At 38.5% G+C, this 14,751-nt stretch overlaps 1 protein-coding gene across 10 annotated transcripts in view; it reads left to right on the forward strand.

Annotated features, from left to right (window-relative positions):
- UAP1 (UDP-N-acetylglucosamine pyrophosphorylase 1) overlaps positions 1-13,462 on the forward strand; it is a 38,247-nt gene extending 24,785 nt beyond the window's left edge. The window contains exons 5-11 of one of the 10 annotated variants that reach the window (XR_003431205.1): positions 512-705; positions 6,052-6,192; positions 7,212-7,400; positions 7,958-8,014; positions 8,518-8,568; positions 10,407-12,110; positions 12,889-12,946. Coding sequence is in view for 6 of the 10 variants with exons in the window: in XM_027099223.1 (XP_026955024.1) it covers positions 512-705; positions 6,052-6,192; positions 7,212-7,400; positions 7,958-8,014; positions 8,518-8,568; positions 12,044-12,110; positions 12,889-12,981 (792 nt within the window). In the remaining 4 variants the exon portion in view is untranslated. Of the gene's footprint in view, positions 1-511; positions 706-6,051; positions 6,193-7,211; positions 7,401-7,957; positions 8,015-8,517; positions 8,569-10,406; positions 12,111-12,888 lie in introns of all 10 variants that reach the window. The other 9 variants (XR_003431206.1, XM_027099223.1, XM_027099221.1 and 6 more) reach the window with 9 other exon arrangements.
- Positions 13,463-14,751: the final 1,289 nt, after the last annotated feature.

Consider the following 14,751-nt stretch of genomic DNA (forward strand, 5'->3'; position numbering starts at 1 on the left):
TATATATAATATATATAATATATATATAATATTATAATATATATATTATATATATATATTCATGAATGAAAATGAAAGAAACACCATTTTCAAATGAAATATTGATTTGTGCAAAATGAGAGGCAAAATGCCTTACTTCTCTTGTTTTGTGAATCTCAGATTTTGTTTCATTTATTCTCAAAGTAGTTGAGTGTGGTTAAGGATAAATTCAGTAATAAAAACATATTCGGGGGGACATAGACTCCTCATTTAGTTATTCCCAGTCCAGTGTGATTTCTTCTGGGCCCTATGTGTATGATGGAATTTCTACTGTACAGTTTAGTTAGATGATAAATAGGAGGGAGATAATTTACCTCTTCTCAGATAGATGATTATCTAAAGATTCCTCTTGACTTAATACCTTAAAGATAAAGTAAGTAAAATTGTAAATGTGGTCTTGGAAAATGACAGATCTCCAATGCAGCGCCTGATTAAATTTCTTTCTCTACTGTTGTCTTCCTTTGGTGGGCAGGTGGTAGAGAAAACGAACCCTACAGAACCAGTTGGAGTGGTTTGCCAAGTGGATGGAGTATACCAGGTGGTAGAATATAGTGAGATTTCTCTGTCTACGGCTCAAAAACGAAGCTCAGATGGACGACTGCTGTTCAATGCGGGGAACATTGCCAACCATTTCTTCACTGTACCGTTTCTGAGAGATGTTGTCAAGTATGGGCAAGATGGGGGCTTTTAAAAATTTTTATTTATTGTTAATCCGAAGCTAAGTCACTTGAGAAGTAGGAAGAAACTTCAAGTCCATATCGTACATGATTCATCTTCCTTTCTGATGAGCATCTTTATCAAATGGAAGTTTACCTGACATTGTAGTTGTTTTCAGTACGATATATCATCGAGTGCAAATTTGTAGTAGTCCATTCTCCTCAGTGCATTAACTGGAGTCCAAAGCAGTTCTCCCTCTTCTTCTCTTACTTCCCTCCCTCCAACTGTGCTAGGTTCTGGAGAAGCAAAGAATAAGAAAGGGAATACCCTCTCTCTACCACAGCTGGAAACCTTAAAAAATACAGATGTCTACCCTACATCTACTGAACCAGAATTTCTGGAGGTCGATGCAGACATCTGTTTTTTTTTTGTTTGTTTGTTTGTTTTTGCGGTACGCGGGCCTCTCACTGTTGTGGCCTCTCCCATTGCGGAGCACAGGCTCCGGATGCGCAGGCTCAGCAGCCATGGCTCATGGGCCCAGCCGCTCCGCGGCATGTGGGATCCTCCCGGACCGGGACACAAACCCGCGTCCCCTGCATTGGCAGGCAGACTCTCAACCACTGCGCCACCAGGGAAGCCCACACCAGATTTTTAAATGAAGGACATTCTCAATATCTGATTCTTCACTTGATTGCTTTTTAGACATTTAAGATGACTACTTCTTAAAAAGTTACTCAGCTTTATTCTTTTTTTTTTTTTTTAAACATCTTTACTGGAGTATAATTGCTTTACACTGTTGTGTTAGTTTCTGCTGTATAACAAAGTGAATCAGCTATGTGCATATGTATATCCCCATTTCCCCTCCCTCTTGTGTCTCCCTCCACCCTCCTTATCCCACCCCTCTAGGTGGTCACAAAGCACCGAGCTGATCTGCCTGTGCTATGCAGCTGCTTCCCACTAGCTGTCTATTTTACATTTGGTAGTGTATATATGTCCATGCCACTCTCTCATTCGTCCCAGCTTACCCTTCACCCTCCCCGTGTCCTCAAGTCCATTCCGTATGTCTCTGTCTTTATTCCTGTCCTGCCCTTCGGTTCATCAGAACCTTTTTTTTAGAATCCATATATATGTGTTAGCATATGATATTTGTTTTTCTCTTTCTGACTCAATTCGCTCTGTATGACAGACTCTAGCTCCATCCACCTCACTACAAATAATTCAATTTCGTTTCTTCTTGTGGCTGAGTAACATTCCATTGTATATATGTGCCACATCTTCTTTATCCATTCATCTGTCGAAGGACACTTAGGTTGCTTCCATATCCTGGCTATTGTAAATAGTGCTGCAATGAATATTGTGGTACAAGACTCTTTTTGAATTATGGTTTTCTTAGGGTATATGGCTGGTAGTGGGATTGCTGGGTCATATGGTAGTTCTGTTTTTAGTTTTTTAAGGAACCTCCATACTGTTCTCCATAATGGCTGTATCAATTTACATTCCACCAACAATGCAAGAGGGTTCCCTTTTCCCCACACCCTCTCCAGCATTTATTGTTTGTAGATTTTTTGATGATGGCCATTCTGACCTGTGTGAAGTGATACCTCATTGTAGTTTTGATTTGCATTTATCTAATGATTAGTGATGTTGAGCATTTTTTCATGTGTTTGTTGGCAATCTGTTTATCTGTTTTGGAGGAATGTCTATTTAGGTCTTCTGCCCATTTTTGGATTGGGTTGTTTGGTTTTCTGATATTGAGCTGCATGAGCTGCTTGTATATTTTGGAGATTAATACTTTGTCAGTTGCTTCATTTGCAAATATTTTCTCCCATTCTGAGGGTTGTCTTTTCATCGTTTGTAGTTTCCTTTGCTTTTAAGTTTCATTAGATCCCATTTGTTTGTTTTTATTTCCATTTCTCTAGGAGGTGAGTCAAAAAGGATCTTGCTGTGACTTATGTCATAGAGTGTTCTGCCTATGTTTTTCTGTAAGAGTTTTATAGTATCTGGCCTTACATTTAGGTCTTTAATCCATTTCGAGTATTTTTGTGTAAGGAAGTGTTCTAATTTCATTCTTTTACATGTAGCTGTCCAGTTTTCCCAGCACCACTTATTGAAGAGGCTGTCTTTTCTCCATTGTATTCTCTTGCCTCCTTTATCAAAGATAAGGTGACCATAGGTGTGTGGGTCTATCTCTGGGCTTTCTATACTGTTCCACTGATCTATATTTCTATTTTTGTGCCAGTACCATACTGCCTTGATTACTGTAGCTTTGTAGTATAGTCTGAAGTCCAGGAGGCTGATTCCTCCAGCTCAGTTTTTCTTCCTCAAGATTGCTTTGGCTATTTGGGGTCTTTTGTGTTTCCATACAAATTGTGAAATTTTTTGTTTAGTTCTGTGAAAAATGCAGTTGGTAGTTTGATAGGGATTGCATTGAATCTGTAGATTGCTTTGGGTATTATAGTCATTTTCACAGGCTCATTCTTCCAATCCAAGAACTTGGTAGATCTCTCCATCTGTTTGTGTCATCTTTAATTTCTTTCATCAGTGTCTTATAGTTTTCTGTATACAGGTCTTTTGTCTCCTTAGGTAGGTTTATTCCTAGGTATTTTATTCTTTTTTTTGCAGTGGTGAATGGGAGTGTTTCCTTAATTTTTCATCATTAGTGTATAGGAATGCAAGAGATTTCTGTGCATTAATTTTGTATCCTGCTACTCTACCATATTCATTGATTAGCTCTAGTAGTTTTTTTTTTTTTTTGCAGAACGCGGGCCTCTCACTGTTGTGGCCTCTCCCGTTGCGGAGCACAGTCTCCGGACTCGCAGACTCAGCAGCCATGGCTCACAGGGCCAGCCGCTCCGCGGCATGTGGGATCTTCCCGGACCGGGACACGAACCCATGTCCCCTGCATCGGCAGGCGGACTCTCAACCACTGCGCCACCAGGGAAGCCCAGCTCTAGTAGTTTTTTGGTAGCATCTTTAGGATTCTCTATGTATAGTATCATGTCATCTGCAAAGAGTGACAGTTTTACTTCTTCTTTTCTGATTTGGATTCCTTTTACTTCTTTTTCTTCTCTGATTGCTGTGGCTAAATACTAAAAACTTCCAATACTATGTTGAATAATAGTGGTGAGAGTGGGCAACCTTGTCTTGTTCTTGATCTTAGAGGAAATAGTTTCAGTTCTTCACCATTGAGAACAATGTTGGCTGTGGGTTTATCATATGTGGCCTTTATTATGTTGAGGTAGGTTACCTCTGTGCCTACTTTCTGGAAAGTTTTTATCATAAATGGGTGTTGAATTTTGGCCAAAGTTTTTTCTGCATCTATTGAGATTATCATATGGTTTTTGTTCTTCAATTTGTTAATATTGTGTATCACATTGATTGATTTGTGTATATTGAAGAATCCTTGCATTCCTGGGATAAACCCCACTTGATCATGGTGTATGATCCTTTTAATGTGCTGTTGGATTCTGTTTGCTGGTATTTTGTTGAGGATTTTTGCATCTTTGTTCATCAGTGATATTGGCCTGTAGTTTTCCTTTTTTGTGATATCTGTTTCTGGTTTGGGTATCAGGGTGATGGTGGCCTCATAGAATGAGTTTGGGAGTATTCCTCCCTCCGCTGTATTCTGGAAGAGTTTGAGAAGGGTAGGTGTTAGCTCTTCTCTAAATGTTTGGTAGAATTCACCTGTGAAGCCATCTCGTCCTGGGCTTTTGTTAATTGGAAGACTTTTAATCACAGTTTTAATTTCAGTGCTTGTGATTGGTCTGTTTATATTTTCTATTTCTTCCTGGTTCAGTCTCAGAAGGTGTGCTTTACTTAGGATTTGTCCATTTCTTCCAGGTTGTCTATTTTATAGGCATATAATTGCTTGTATTAATCTCTCATGATCCTTTGTGTTTCTTCAGTGTCAGTTGTTATTTTCCTTTTTCATTTCTAATTCTGTTGATTTTAGTTTTCTCCCTTTTTTCTTGATGAGTCTGGCTAATCAATTTTGTTTATCTTCTCAAAGGACCATTTTTTAGTTTTATTAATCTTTGCTGTTGTTTCCTTCATTTCTTTTTCATTTATTTCTGGTCTGATCTTTATGATTTCTTTCCTTCTGTTAACTTTGGATTTTTTTGTTCTTCTTCTTCTATTGCTTTAGGTATAGGGTTAGGTTGTTTATTTGAGATTTTTCTTGTTTCTTGAGGTAGGACTGTATTGCTATAAACTTCCCTCTTAGGACTGCTTTTGCTGCATCCCATAGGTTTTGGGTTGTTATCTTTTCATTGTCATTTGTTTCTAGGTATTTTTTGATTTTGTCTTTGATGTCTTCAGTGATCTCTTGGTTATTTAGTAGCGTATTGTTTAGCTTCCATGTGTTTGTACTTTTTTACAGTTTTTTTCCTGTAATTGATATCTAGTCTCAGAGCATTGTTGTTGGAAAAGATTCTTGATATGATTTCAGTTTTCTTAAATTTACCAAGGCTTGATTTGTGACCAAGATATGGTCTATCCTGGAGAATGTTCCATGAGCACTTGAGAAGAAAGTGTATTCTGTTGTTTTTGGATGGAATGTCGTATAAATATCAGTCATGTCCATCTTGTTCGGTGTGTCATTTAAAGCTTGTGTTTCCTTATTTTTTTTTCATTTTGGATGATCTGTCCATTGGTGAAATTGTGGTGTTAAAGTCCACTACTATTATTGTGTTACAGTCGATTTCCCCTTTTATGGCTATTAGCATTTGCCTTATGTACTGAGGTGCTCCTATGTTGGGTACATAAATATTTACCATTGTTATATCTTCTTCTTGGATTGATCCCTTGATCATTATGTAGTGTCCTTCTTTGTCTTTTGTAATAGTCTTTAAAGTCTGTTTTGTCTGATATGCAAATTGCTACTCCAGCTTTCTTTTGATTTCCATTTTCAGGTTTACTTTAGAATTTCAACTCCAGTCCCAAAATATTTCCCATTCCACTATGCTTTTTGTAGCTGTGTTATTAATTCATCCAAGTAATTATAAATACTCATCTTTCCATCTAACACTTGATGGTATCTCAGTTGGGAAAGTTGGGACGAAGAGTGGAACATTTTATAAAAGACATGGAATTCATGGGAGAGATGTTGGTGTGAGCTGTGTGTGTATTTTTTTATTTTGGAGATCATGATTTTATTTTTTTTTTAATTTAAGGAAATGAATAGGGAAATCTATTCATTTAATATTTAAACATGAACTGAAATTTAACAAATGCTTTTCCCTTTGAAATCTTAGTACTCATTGTGGGTGCGTTTGCTCCTGAGTAGGATTATCAGATTCTCTGGCATTTTAAATTTGGAAAGTGATTTCGTTTTTTTTTTTTTCTTTTCCTACTTAGTATTTATGAACCTCAGTTGCAGCACCATGTGGCTCAAAAGAAGATTCCATATGTGGATTCCCAGGGGCAGTTAATTAAGCCAGACAAACCAAATGGAATAAAGATGGAAAAATTTGTCTTTGACATCTTCCAGTTTGCAAAGTATGTTTCGAATCGCATCAGTAAGATTAAGTATGTCTTGAAACGTTGCCCTTTACTCTTCTAGGCAGAACACTCTTCTCAGAAAACAGTTGACAGCATATATATCAGTTATGGCATTTTGATTGTGAGTGTATAGTTTTGACTCATTATCATCCTCTAGTGTGAAACCACCAATCCAAGAATATGGTTTGAGTTGCCTGTGAGCACTTTTTTTTTTTTTTTTTTTTTTTTTGCGGTACACGGGCCTCTCACCGCTGCGGCCTCTCCCGTTGCGGAGCACAGGCTCCGGACGCGCAGGCCCAGCGGCCATGGCTCACGAGCCCAGCCGCTCCGCGGCACGTGGGATCCTCCTGGACCAGGGCACGAACCCGCGTCCCCCGCATCGGCAGGCGGACTCCCAACCGCTGCGCCACCAGGGAAGCCCTGCCTGTGAGCACTTTTTTAAAAATTTCAATTAGTTTATTATCTGACTCTCCTGCAAAATTGTTAAAGTCACTTATTTTGGCTGAGAGACAGAAAAGGTTGAGATAGAGAATTGGCCCATTTTGTGTTTAGGATGTCTTATTGATCTGAGTAAATGTTTCAGTGAACATGTTTTTATCTTATATAGCTCTCTGTTAAAGATCACATTGATGTTGAGATTTGTGTCTCAGAATTTGACCAATATGAAAATGCAGAAGAGTAATCTTCCTATATATGTTTCTAAATCACCCTTTTTGCCTGTTTTTTTGTTCCAGAATAGGTACTAATATGATCTTTTTGTATTAAGATTTCTAATCTGACTTAAGATGAAGTATTTTATTGTTGGGGTTGGAAATAATTTTTCATTTTGCAGAGAGAAGGGAATTCCAACTTTATTTCATCCAGGAATGAACATTATTTCTTTCAGCATTCGTTTGAAATTGGATTAAGAGAGACTGTAATTGAAGACCAAAGGCTTAGCTATATAGAGAGGAGTCAGAAGCTGTGTGCACAGTTTTATTTCATAATAAAGCAGTGTTTGTATGGTTCTACTCTAGGAAGTTTGTGGTGTATGAAGTATTACGGGAAGATGAGTTTTCCCCACTGAAGAATGCAGACAGTCAGAACGGGAAGGACAACCCCACTACTGCAAGGCATGCTTTGATGTCCCTCCATCATTGCTGGGTCCTCAATGCCGGGGGCCACTTCATAGATGAAAATGGCTCTCGCCTCCCAGCAATTCCGCGGTAGGTTGATGCCTTTTCTCTTTTGTGTGTATGCTTCCTGGGCTTCTCCTCTTGCACTTCTTTTTCCTCTATCTCTGATGTATTCCTAGAACTTAAAAAAAAGCAAAGTATTGATGTGGGCAGATCCTGATGTGAAGTAATGAAGGCTTGGCCTGTTACAAAGAGAACAATAGCTTTACTTCCCCTTAAAGAGGAATCTTCTAAAACTCTTGGTTTTTTGGATGCCTCTCTACTGTGTCAGTGAACTGACTCCTACTGAATGATGGTCAGAAGGTAATTCTTCTGGTGTGCCCCATGGTTAAAGTCCATCAGAGGCCACTATGCCACAGCGCAAGAGGATTGATTTTTGCTGCCCATATATCTGTGGCCTCACTTAAGTGCTCTCTACGAGCCCCTGCCCTCCAACCCTCAAAAGACCTGCCACCCACAGGCTGCCTGTGAGACATAGGCGCACTTCAGTTCTCACCATGACACTTTCAGATTGCTGAGGGAGGTGCCAGGAAGGGATGTGCACGCTACTTACATTCACTGATACTCAAACTTTGGAAACGTTTTAGGATTTTAGAATTAAAAAAAAAAAGAAGATCCTTGGAGCTATTCAAATGTGAGATAAAGTAAGTTACGTCTTATGTTTTTTGATAAAACCTCTTTTGGCACCTAGAATTCCCCCTTTCTAAATCATTCGATGTTTCTATACTTTTGTAAAAAACATTCTGCCGTATAATTTATATTCTTAAGGGATAAAAAGATTGTTTGTGTGCACAAAAGCGCTAGAATGCCTTGGTAAAGGTTAGAACATTGGGCATTGGAACTTACTGGTCCATAACTGTGTTTTTACAAGAAGGAGCAGTAGTAGACTGTCTCGCAGTCCAAGGCTACTTTCAGGCTCTGTCTTGTCAACAGGCTTGCTCTGTGCCATGTCATATTGTCCTCATGCTTCATCTTTGACCATTGAGTTTTTTGTTTTTCGTTTTTTTTACCCCCTCAGATCTCCTTTGCCAAGTTTATAGTTTACCATAAATACATGCCTTTCAGTCAAGTATATTTTGCAGTTCCACTTCATTTTTATTGTTTGGTATGTTTCCTTTCCCATTAATGCTTATTTGTTCCTACATAGCAGTGCTACAAATGGAAAGTCAGAGACCATCACAGCTGATGTCAATCACAAGTAAATATACCAGCCTGCCTGCAGTGCATGGTGATGGGGCTGTGCTTCCCTCCATACTAACTGGCATTGTAGTTTAGTGCTCTCTGCCTTTTGGTGGTCTGGGGGGCGGGGGGTGGATGATTGAAGCTTTGGTGGGGGTACTGCTTATTTGGTGGCAGGTATCTCGCTGGATGACACTAACTCAGAATCTCAGTGCATGCTGGAAATGGGGAGCATGCTTTTCTAAAGAATTTGACCATAGGTATTTGAGCCTGTAGTGACAAGTTAACAAGTAAAAGATAAAATCTAGAGCAGGTTACAGGCCAGGGAGAACAAATTTGGATCCCAACCTACCCCTTTTAGCATAAGCTAGATAAAAATAACATTCTGCAGATGTGTCTTATCAAATTGGATATATGCTGTCAGTATAAAGGCTAACTGCTCCTGACATAGTTGATGGCTCTTAACGTGGAGAAAACTGTTCTTTTGATTTATTCTCATAGTAACAGCTCCATTTTTCGTCTCTCTGTGTTAATTTTAGTCAGTTATTTCCTGCTTCTAAAGAAAGTGTCTTTTTGTCTTAATGGTTGATAATTTTTAGCTAGAAGTAGCATGTATCCTCTCTTGTTTGGGTACTGACAGAGTTTGAAAAAGCCATTATCTTTATAGCTAAAGAATCAGCTTGGTATTCTTGTTACACTTTAAAAGTAATAAGATTTAGTCTGAATTTTAAGTTTGTAAGATAATTTGGGAAATGTGTACATAGCCAAGGATCTGGAGATGGGGGTTTTCTCAAAAATAGAGTGGCAGTGATGTCAGTTTCATCTGTATGTTTTTTCCTGCCTGTGCCACTCATCTTTGCCCTGTAGAGACAAGTCCCTGTGAGTGTCATTGTTTCTGGGATGTGGGCCTGGAGACAAGGAAGTGGACTCAACAGAGCTGGCTAGTTTCTTATAGCAGCCATAGCTAACTATTGCCCTCATGCCATGGCAGCTGGGATGCAGTGCCCTTTGTCATTTTCTGTCCCATCCATCGTCTTTAATATGTGGAAGCAACCTGCTTTTACAATTAAAAAAATAAATTTTTGACCCTAAATTTCCTTCTGATTGAACCATAGCTTTTAACCTGTAAAGTGAAACAGCTTCTTAATTATAGAGCTGAAAACAACATCCTGCTATCTCAGTTAAGATACAAAAAGTTTTAAACATTATTTAGTTCTTGTTTGGGTTCTTTTATTTCACACTCCCCCCCATCCCAATTTACTTCATTTTAACCATTTGTTGAATAGTTAAACTGAAATCAAAGTTTGGCCCCAAATGAGATCATGGAATTAGAAATAGGTCCTGCTGAAATTCTTAGCATTAAAGGATGCCCTCATAGAGTAGAAAAGATTACTTAAAAATGAGAGATGGAAAGAAAGTATTTTTTATAAAAGAGGGAAGAAACAGCTTGGAGGTATTCTGAAAGAATGGAAGCAAGGATGCTGAATTTTGACAAAATGACATTATTTTTATTTTTTACCTGAATACCTACTCAACAGTGTTAGCTACCAGAAGGATGCTTGACTAAAGAATTAGGGGACAGGGCTGTTGGGGGCTGATTTGCCTATCTCCTGAGATTTTACATTTGGTGACGGGAGCTCCTCTCTTTTCTCCTCTCGGGCATCCAACTTTCTTAGTTTTTTTTTGGTATCTTTGTGGTACTAGAAGGGAAGTTATATTCAGGTCGGCTATGTGTTCCTCCGGTTCAAAAACACCTTCAGTTCCCGGCACACCAAATCCTTTAGGGGTTCAGGTGGGGCTGGGTTATATACATCTTATCAATGGAATGGGTCCTCATTTTCCCATTTGGTTTTATAGGACTCCAAGCTGCCCCAGAGGGTCTGGACCAGATCTCTTGAGCTCTTTTGATAGAATCTGATACATATCTACATCTCTGGCTGGAGAGATATGTGCTCTATCTTTTAGTTCATCTTTTACCTGAATTAGTCTGCCATCCGTCTACCCTCATAGTTCGTTTATTCATTCAGCCAGCAAGCGTTTGTAGGCCTGCACACAGACCTTCAGTACTGTTAGTATCCCAGGTGCTGAAGTAGCTTACACAAGAGAAATAAGTCATTTCTTACAGCCTACTGGGAGATTCAAGATGCACATACATAAAAGTTAAGTAACATCATCAGGCAGTATGTGTTAAATGTGTGGTATAAATAATAATTACCCTAGGAGGCAGTGACTTATCACATGTCTAATAAATTTATTTATTTTTTTATAAATAACTGAATGAGAGCAATCACTATGAAATGCATTGGTCAAAGGAAGGTTGGGGCTTGAGTTATGTCTTGGAGGGTGGGTATGATTTGGATAGTTAAAGGGACCATAGCTGAGAATGACTTGGAATAATCTAAAGTGCGTGTGTCTGGGCTGGTTTGAGTGGGAAGTAGCAGGACAAGTGAGTTGGAGTAGGGTATAGAGTGCCTTGAAGGCTCACTAAATGGTTCTGTTGACAGAAAGATTGGGTGTGGCTAACCTCAGAAGCCCTCTGATTTTATTGACTCCACCAAAGTTAGTGAAGTTAGTGACTTTAAGCATATTAAAAGCACTGTTTATTGACTTTGTGTTACGTAATTTAGAAACTCAGGATCGCAGGTGGCTGTAAATGTTAGAACGTGATCTAGAGGAAGCAAGTGGTGACTTTGGCCTTGCCTTCACTTGGGTGCATTCTGCCTTAGCTCTTAAAAAAGGGACCTTGGTGAAAGTAGCCGAGAAGCACCTTGAAACATTGAATAAATCAGCTCAGCTAATCTAGGAGATTTGGGCTGTACTGGGAAATAATTTAACTGACCCTTTAGTCCAATGGAATTTTCTGTAATGAAGGAAATGTTCTGTATCTGTGCTATCCAATTTGGTAGTCATTAGCCATTTATGGCTACAGAACACTTGAAGTGTGGTTATTATGACTGAGGGACTGAATTTTAAATTTTTAATTAATTTTTAAAATTTTAATTAGTCTAAGTTTAAATAACCATATGTGGCTTGTGGCCGCTGCCTTGGACAGTGCAGCTTTAGAATGTTGGTCAACATTAGTATGTAACGTGCAAGGCTGTGGCAGGGGTTAAAATCAAATACGAAGGATTCAAAATGCCTTGCAGTGAGCCTGGAACACAGTGTGTACTCAGTAACTAGTCCCTTGTCTATGAACTTAAAATTTGGAAATGATAAAAAATGATATGTATGTTAGGGGGTAAGTGTGTCAATGTTGGCGAAGTACTTTGAAGAGCTACTGGTGATTACCCCAGATAGTGTCTTTTGGACCATGATGATTTCATGTTAACTTACTCCTCAGGGAATTAAGTGATCATGAAGGTAGGACCTGCTCTATTTGTTTAGGAGAATTTTGTTATCTGCAGGTTTCTCAGAGGGAAATTATGGTCTGTATCTTCGCTCTGGCAAGTAACATGGGAAGCAGAATCTTTACTGTGTCTGATTTTTTTTCTTAGCTTGAAGGATGCCAATGATGTACCAATACAATGTGAAATCTCTCCTCTTATCTCCTATGCTGGAGAAGTAAGTTTGCTTTTTGCTTTTTTCCCTATTCTTTCAGAAGTAGGATTGTGATATTGTTTTATGTTGAAGTAGAGTTGTCCTTAGAGAAGATAACATCATTTTCCAGTGGCCCTGCCCTGAGGAGCTCGTCCTGAGAATGAGAAACCTTCTCTTCGAGAGTTCCTGTTATGGCTTTGCATCTGTCCATTAGTTGCCATGAACAGAATGTTTATTGTTTACTTCATTTCACCTACACATTGAAATGCAATGGGCTTTTAAAAAATAAGCCTTGTTTTTTAGGTAAATCATCTGTCATTTTTTAGTGTGATGTAATTTTTCCTTTCAGTGGGTCTGTTTTGTTCATATGCTTAGTACTTTCACCTTTAAGACTGGGGGATGTAGGGACCCCTTTATTCTAATATGTAATATTTTTTTCTGGAGATCCTTGTCAGATTGTTCACTTCTAACATCAGAAACAGCCACCTTGCTTATTAGAATGTTAACTCTACTAAGTGATGATTATAAGGAAGAATGATTATCATCTTATTAACTTTAAAACTTTTATTATAATCAGAATAACTTTCCCTCTTTTTGTTGTTTGTTTTATGCTTCCATAAATAGGTCATTAAGCCCAGTTTAAAAAGTATACTAAGCAGATTTTTTATTGACTTGTAAATTCTGTATCTCAACCCAACTTGGCATTCATGCTTTATCATTATTATATAGCCATTAAGTCCAGCATTACATGATTAGTGTCCACGAATTTTCTAACTGTGTTTCATTTCAACCCTTCTTGTAGGGACTAGAAAGTTATGTGGCAGATAAAGAATTCCACGCACCTTTAATCATTGATGAGAATGGAGTCCATGAGCTGGTGAAGAATGGTATATGAGCCAGATACCAAGTTCCACCACAATAAGAATAGCTTTTATTTTTGATAGACCGACTGTGAACCTACAGGACCTCTCCCGGAATACTCAGTTTTCAATATCCACAGGCTTTCATTTTAATTGTTGAACTCTCGTAACTACTACATATTCCCCAAGATCCAGATGACTGAACTTCAGAAAGTGTTTTTATGATTCTCAACTGATTGAAGGTCTTATTTATATTTTTCAATTGTATACTTTTTTTTCCAAGCTAAGGAAAACATTGGCCATCTAGGAAATTTCCTACAGCTTATGTGTAGTCAGGGTGTTCAACATCACTTTACTTGGAGCTGGCAGCATTTGTTTTTGAAGTTGTACATAGTAATAATATGTCGTTGTACATGTTGAAAGGTTTCTATGGTACTAAAAGTTTGTTTTATTTTATCAAAAATTAAATTTTTTTAAGAAAATGATTGGACAATAAAATGAACTTTTCTTCCTGTCTCTGGAGTGTCATTTGTACCTTGAGGGAATTATTCCATTGGGAAAATGTGAATCTTTGGAGAAACTTTGAGATAATGCAAAAAATCAAATTGATACCTCTGTGACTGCAATCTTCTAGTTTTTTTTATGAATATCTAATTTTGAACTTTATCCTCCTATCACTTTATAATAGTGGCCCTCGACCAGAGATGGTTTTGCCTTCCTCCAAGGGACGTTTGGCAATGTCTAGAGACATTTTTTTTTTTTTTTTTTTGCGGTATGCGGGCCTCTCACTGTTGTGGCCTCTCCCGTTGTGGAGCACAGGCTCCGGACGCGCAGGCTCAGTGGCCATGACTCACGGGCCCAGCCGCTCTGCGGCATGTGGGATCTTCCCGGACCGGGGCACGAACCCGCGTCCCCTGCATCGGCAGGCGGACTCTCAACCACTGCGCCACCAGGGAAGCCGTAGAGACATTTTTTGTTATCATAACTGAGAGGGTGGGATAGTAGTACTGGCATCTAATGAATAGAGACCAGGAATATTGCTACCCATCCTGCAATGCACAGGACAACCACCTATAAACAAGAATTATCTGACCCATACTGTAAAGGTTGAAAAACCTTGTATATCATTGGCTATCCTCTTTTGCCCAAATATTTGGTGGCACTTGGGATTTCAAAAGAATATAATTCCTGCATTTCCCCAGGTGAGTTAATCACTACTATTCCAGTTTTGTTCTGTTGTTTTCAGCTAGAGGATTAAAAAGACAAAGGTGGTTTTTGGACTTCCCTGGTGGTCTGGTGGCTAAGACTCCACGCTCCCAGTGCAGCGGGCCTGGGTTCAATCCCTGATCAGGAAACTAGATCCCACACGCGTGCTGCAAATAAGTGTACTTATGCCGCAACTAAAAGAGCCCACATGCCACAACTAAAGATCCGTATGCTGCAGCTAAGACCCAGTGCAGCCAAACAAATAAATATTTTTTTTAAAAAGATGCCATATTTAAAAAAAAAAGGACAAAGGTGGTTCTTTAAATATGGGCCTTAGATCATTGGTTGTTAGTAAGGATTCTCTATGTCTAACATGTAGTTTGCATAAAAATGTTGAGTTTTATAAATGCATTTTATATAGCCTTTAAGTACTGACCAAAAGCATAAAAATTGACATCTGGATAAATGAAAAATTCTAAAAATTACATCTAAAGGAGACATTAGTAAATTTTATTTTCCATTGATAAGTTGTCACATGATAGAATGTCATGGGTGGGTCTTTTGTTCTTTATAAGTACAAAGTTTAAGGATCACTTTTT

This window comes from Aethalodelphis obliquidens, unplaced genomic scaffold (assembly GCF_003676395.1).
Source record: "Aethalodelphis obliquidens isolate GAN/ISIS:26980383/991018 unplaced genomic scaffold, ASM367639v1 scaffold130, whole genome shotgun sequence".
Taxonomy (NCBI): Eukaryota; Metazoa; Chordata; class Mammalia; order Artiodactyla; family Delphinidae; genus Aethalodelphis; species Aethalodelphis obliquidens.